Below are 6,643 nucleotides of genomic sequence, written 5' to 3'. Positions count from 1 at the left end.
GGGGCTTGGAACTTGTTAGTCTTCGAAGGCTATGAATACATTATACGCGAAGTACCTATATGCTAATAGACTATTCCATTTCGGGTTAATTTGCTCGTTTATACTAGTTGCCGTAGTTCTTCATGCCGTATCTTCATGTAATTTGGTTGATTAACTTAACAAACTTAGATAACATTTTCCTATTCTTAAAAAGGTGATCACTATTTTTTCCATCAACAATCTTATAAACTATTGTTGTTGTTGTTTACACCAAGTTTTGCCAAATTCATACATAGTAAACAACTACTTGTTAAATTGCGTTGGATCAACTAGTTATGTACCGACCATTTCAAATATAGAAGTAATGAACAATTTATGAGAAATGAGAATATATTGACAAGCATAATATAAGGAAAGCTTTTGACGTTGAGATCTTAGCTTTGTTGAATTGTATTTGCACGCTTCCTTTGGACAAGACACGAGAGGGTTTTTGTTAATGTGAATAGCATCCACCCCTAACAAATGCTATTAATTAGCATAAGTTTCTAAATATGCCAAATTTTATTGCACGAAGTAACCACCAACGCAATAACGTGTTGCACAATAACACGGCTTGTATAAAACATGAGATAGCTTCACATTAACTTTTTACAAGACTGTAAAATTTAACATCCCAATCTCACAAGTTATTGTAACTTTGTGAGTCAATAAACTAGCTTGCCTTTCTCAATCTTCAATTGTTCAACGGAGATCAATCTTCTTTTAAGCACTTACTTTATCACTAGTTAAATGTTTCACATTCAATAGATCGATTATATTGCCTAAAACAGGATAAATAGAGCACATAATTTTAGACTACTTAATGGATAGGTTACCTAGATACACGTGATGGTAAACAATCATAGGTTATAGTGTGATAACTTAACAGAACAATGAGTATAATCCATCTAAAAAGCATAAGTCATATTGGATTATTTAATGTGAATAATAAATACAAATGGGTTAACAAGGTAATTCTAACACTCTACCTTACACTTCATACAAGACAGCCGAAAACATCCAGGATTTGACCCAATTGCTTTATTTGTTGGAGTTGGTAAAGGTATATAAAATGAAAAAGTCAATATAAACTGTAAAAGTTCTCACAACAATTTGGTATATAAAAATATGACATATACAAAAGAAAAAAGTCAACTACAATGAATATTTGATCCTCAAAATCCAAGATCTACTATTCAATAATCAAATTTGGAAGGTAGCTTCCACTTCCACAAAATCAGCCAAAATTACATTGACTTTTGAGAGCCTGTAACCTCTTGCTAAAAACTAGTAATATGGACCCAATTTTCTTCTTCTTTTTCTTTTTTTCGGCAAAAAAAATCAACTAACAAGTATATAATATAATTACGTGTGGGGAAAATTTTTACCTTTACATTTATACAATGGAATCATAAATTTATAAATTCCATTTTGAGGCACACACTGACCAAACTCCTGAGAATTTACAAGCGAACCGGTAAACCATAGTTCTGGAATACCCTGATTCGACCATCCCAACCTGCGGTTACAATGACTAAACCCCACGCGTGTTGGGAGCTTGCCATACTTTGACATGTTGTTTTTAAAAACTTGTACTCTGATTTGCAAGTTGCTGATGAAACAATAAGGGAATTTGAGCTGGTTAGCTTCTCTTCCGGCCAGGTTGCAACCCCTCTGGAAAATGGATCTGGAAAGCCCAGAGAAATGGCATCTGTTGAGAATAATGATGTTCTGAGGTGTGGGCTCTCGGCGGAAGGTTGATGTTCCAGTCTTCTTTCAGCTGTGTATCGAACCATGATTCCTGGAGAAGTTGCTGATGATTCCGAGAGACAAGGTAAAACATTGCTGCATGTTGTTCCATACCAAGGAACAGCAACACAGGCGTTGCTTGAGAAAAATCTCTCACAGGAGCTCTTGCTCCGAAAGTGAGATGAAACTGTTCTGTCTGATTTATTGGAGTCCCATACATAAACAAAAGAGTCTTCACTCGCTGAGACAATATGCTTTCCATCTGATGTAAATGATGCAGATATTTGGCTTCCTGCATTTCGAAGACCTGATAACAGCAAATAACAGATTAAAAAATCAGGCTACAAAATCAATTAGACTATACAAATTAAATTGCATAATTCACTCCTGCTTAACTGACAGCAAGATTTAAGTGCTCATTTGGTCGACATAGAGAAAGTAGATAACTGGAGAAATGTTGAAAAAAACACAGGTAGTTGTTTGCCCGGTCCTCTAGGTTAGTGGACCAAGATAAAATTTCCAAAATTTTGCAAAACTTCCAGAGAAATGTAATCAGTACTAAATAGTCATATTTGTCTGTTTGAGTAATGATTTAGTTTGGATGACACAGAAGCCTTGAAGAAAATTAAAAAAGGGAAGAGTCACCAACCTTTATATTTACAGATTACATCAACCCCTTTGAGTATTCGGACCTGGGAATCAGCAGTAGTAACCATGAGCTTGCTTGGGTCACCAGGGGAAAACTGTATCCGTCATATACAAATTGAAGTCAGCATTACAAAATACTAGGGAGGTGACATAGGAGTGGTAATAACAAAACAAGCAAAAGATAGTAAATTTGAGAAAATAATCACCTGAAACCCAGTAATTCTTCTCAAGGGTGCCTTCTTTTTACCATGCAACGATATTTGATCAGTCATTTGCAGCCGATCATCTGTAAAAAAAAAGAATCTTAGACAAGGAATAGATGAAACTATATTAAAAAGACACAACTACACCACAACAATATTGGTAAAACATAAGTGGAAAATCAACTTAACATATAATTCAACTAGACATCTACAGTTGATAAATCACTTTTCCAAGTTTAACTGCTTATCAATGTGGAGGCATTATGTAAGCAGTAAACCAGTAAGAAAGACAGAGATCCCTCACTGTGGATTCAACAATTTGTTTAGCAGAAATGATATACTCTGTATTATTCTAGTTTTCATCAAACTATATTAAGTAGTAGAAGCTTAAATTCTTTATCCATCAAAGCAAGTCTCACAAGTCAATATAAAAATTATAAATTTTAAAAATAAAAATAAAAGGTAGGATCATAATCCTTTTAAACCCAGATCCTAACTCCATTTTAGCTACAGGCAATCTCCAAAGCAAGTTTCATCATGACATAATTGCACCATGAGAAAAAGGTGGTAAACAACATAATCCTTAACTACACCTATTCGATGGTTTAAAAGACCATGCCTTAAATCCATTGCATCATCTGATGGGCATCTTTGGGAACGAAATGCTTGACTTGAGTTGACATATAATGTTTCAAAAGAACCAGAGACTTGGCTAGTGAAGTGGATGGTAATAAAAACATACATTTTACTAGTGGGTTACGATTTATGAAGGACATATGTAGATGAAATGTTTTTGCTTAAATGTCAGACTTTACGTCATAGATCTAAACTGTCAAGCATCCAAATTACTGCAATATGAACACTGGACTAATCCTTAAAAGGTAAAATCAAAGCACATTATCTACATCAGTAATGCCTGAAAAACTGCAGTAGAGGCTGAAACAAAAACGCATACCTGAAGTATCAAAGAAATAGCAAGCACCAGATATTGAGCCAACAATTGCACCCTACATCACAAATACAAAACCTCTTTAAAACACAGGCCTTCGATGTCAAAATTTCTGCAGACAATATGGCCAAAAAGTGCAAACCTTTCCATCAGGCTGATAACAAACAGCAGTGACTATTTCTTTGATGTCAGTCCAATCAACAACTCCACTTTCGGAAATGCTCCAAATACGAACCTTACCATCAACAGAACCACTGATGAAGAAATTTTCATTCATGGGATTAAACTGAATGCATGTGACTGATTCAAAAACAGCAGGACATACAGAAATAAGTTCATGTTGAGTACCAAAGCACCAAAATAATTGCTAACAAATAAGTGCAGGAGAGCAAGATAGTACCAAAATCGCTGTGTGAAAAAACTTTCAGGCACTCATCAAATCCCACTCTCCACAAACGGACAGTTTTGTCGACAGAGGATGACAGGAGGCACTGCATAGTCAGGGAAAAATTTTGAAACTTTCGAAATTAAATCTGGGAGAAACACAGAATGAACCCAATTCCAAAGCAACTGACCTTGTTATTTGACCAGGAAAGATCCAACACTTCACCACGATGACCATGGAACTCATGAAGAGGCTTCTCTGCTAATTGGAATACTTTCCGTGGGAAGATAACACACGCAGACTCAGGTGATTTTCTCAGGCTCTTCAATCTCCCCCTTTTTTCTTTGTCAACATTAACAGGTACTAATTCTCCATGTTGGTTGATTGTAAAATAGACATGTGCAGCATCAACATCTGGAACATGATCTATTTCTGACTTCTCAGACTCAATCACTTGCCATACCCGAACAGTTCCATCCTCACCAGCACTTGCCAGAAACTGGCCATCAGGACTGAACTTCATTGTAAGGATAGCACCTTCATGTCCAGCAATATCTTGCCCCATATAAAGAGCCGAAAAATCCTTAGAACGCTTTTTGTAAGTGCGAACCCTAACATTATGAGCTCTACGTCTTAAAATTGATAAAGAGCCATCACTTTCTACTCGGTTAATCCTTGAGCTTGACTGTGTATCCGCAATACATGCCACAACACCTAATCTCCGTAAAAATCCTTTTTTAGCTCTCTTTTTTCCTTCAACTTTAGTATTGGGTGCCAAACCACCATCTCTTCTCATGGCTCTTTGAACCAACGGCGATAGGCCCAGAATCCGCTCAAATTCCTCCCCACTGAGCGACCTATTAGATCCCACTTCTCGAAGTCTTCTGAATAATCCATCTTGCCCAAGTTCATCCACAATGAACTCCGATCCATCGTCCAAATTCCTGATTCTCCGGACCAAATTCTCCTCGATAGCCATATCCAACAACTCATGCGTATCATTCGAGCAACATGATACAGAAGACTGACTCGACGAATGCAGCTCCCTAAAACTCGACCTCAAAACCGTCCCACTATTTTCCATAATTCTAGCACTATCCACAACCTCCCCCTCAAATCTGCTAGAACACTCAACATCATCCCCTTCCTCCACCACTTGATTCGGAGCTAAACCCATCAATTTCAACAGCTTCTGACGGCGCTCACCAATAGTTCCGGGACTTCGGATCCAAACCTCATACCCGAAATTGCGAAGCACATCCTCAGCAATCCTTGATTCTGAATCAGAATTCTCCACCCCATCGGATCCGGAATCCGAAACAGGGGTGATATAATCCTTAGAATCATAAAATTGGTCATCTTCTTCACTTAGACTACCCATTTCCCACTTATTGTTCATTCAACCCATGAACTACAAGTCTACAATCCACCCCGGATGGATCAATTATAAAAACCCCAACATAATTAGCACCCAGAATTAACAAATTCCAGCTGTGCAGCAAATAATTCTCTCTCTACGCAACAACAAACAAAAAAAGAGGAATTTTTTCAGCTCATCATATAAACTCACAAAACACAGATCCCAATTCTAACTAATTCAACATAATTCAAAACAAATCAACTAAATTTATATGCATAAAAAACTAAAATTTAGCATCATTTTTCAGTACAAAACAACACAGAGATCACGGCGAAAAGGGGGGAGGGAGCAAACCCAATTTCAAGAAATTAAAATAATGATAAATAATTATAAAAATCAACACATAATTACCAAGAAAAACGAAGAATGTGAACAAATAAAGTACTAGAACAAAATATTAATAAGAGGAAGCAAACAAACAAACAAACAAACAAAAAAAAAAAAAGTGGGTAGGGATTTGTAAACATACTAACCTGGGGAGAAGAGAGGAGTGAGAAGTTGAACCACAAAAACCAACAAATTCTTGGGGAATTCACAGGTTTTGTTTTCTCTCTCTAAAAATTGAAGGAAGAAGAGAAATAGTCTGTATCAAATAAAATAATGATCTGAAAATGAAAGAGAGAGATAAATACAGGACAATAGTAGTAGTACTACTCACATCACATGGGATTTTTTTAAAATTTTTTGGAGTGAATTAAATTGAATTGTTGGATTGCAATTGAATTGTAATTGAATTAAACTGGAAATATAATAATTAAAGCAGAAAAACAAAGTAAAGAGGAGAGAGAAAAAAGAAGGAAAAGTCTCGAAAAAAGTGAAATGGTGAGGAAGGTGAAAGGTTGTGGTTGTATTTGTGCGAGTATTCTTCTTCTTTGGCTGCTACTGTTACGGTTAGTTATCTTACCACCGGAAACTTCATTCTTGTTTAATGTTTGATTTGTTTCATGGTTTGGTTAGCTTCCAACAAGGCATTCATTGTTTATCTTAGGTTTTGACGACACTTTGGTCCGTCTTCCTTATCAAGCCTGGACCCTTTTTATAGGCGGTAATAACACTTTTGAAACTACTTGTATAGGATATTCATTTGTAAAAATAATCTCTAACGACTTATGAATTGTGACAATGTATGTGCTTGCTTCTTTATACTCCATTGTGCTAATTGTTAATGTTTTTTTGCCTTTCTACATTTTTTTCCCACGTGATAATGTACATGTTATTTAGATGTTTTTAGAGTTTATTCGTATCGATGACACCTTTAAAAATTACTCATA

General features: G+C 36.0%; 1 protein-coding gene across 1 annotated transcript; it reads right to left on the bottom strand.

The window, feature by feature from the left end:
- Positions 1 to 1,082: 1,082 nt before the first annotated feature.
- Positions 1,083 to 6,342, bottom strand: LOC110731725 (WD repeat-containing protein 44-like). Its single transcript, XM_021911613.1, has 8 exons — positions 5,846 to 6,342; positions 4,143 to 5,466; positions 3,968 to 4,058; positions 3,710 to 3,867; positions 3,574 to 3,625; positions 2,622 to 2,701; positions 2,417 to 2,510; positions 1,083 to 2,074 (listed from the first exon to the last, which is right to left on the bottom strand). The coding sequence occupies exons 2-8, from the start codon at positions 5,349 to 5,351 to the stop codon at positions 1,482 to 1,484; spliced, it is 2,277 nt and encodes a 758-aa protein (XP_021767305.1). The 5' UTR covers positions 5,352 to 5,466; positions 5,846 to 6,342; the 3' UTR covers positions 1,083 to 1,481.
- Between the last annotated feature and the right edge of the window lie 301 nt (positions 6,343 to 6,643).

The sequence above is a fragment of the Chenopodium quinoa genome, unplaced genomic scaffold (assembly GCF_001683475.1).
Source record: "Chenopodium quinoa cultivar QQ74 unplaced genomic scaffold, ASM168347v1, whole genome shotgun sequence".
Classification (NCBI taxonomy): Eukaryota; Viridiplantae; Streptophyta; class Magnoliopsida; order Caryophyllales; family Amaranthaceae; genus Chenopodium; species Chenopodium quinoa.
Note: the sequence above shows the minus strand (reverse complement) of the source record. Positions and strands in the feature narration are given on the sequence as shown.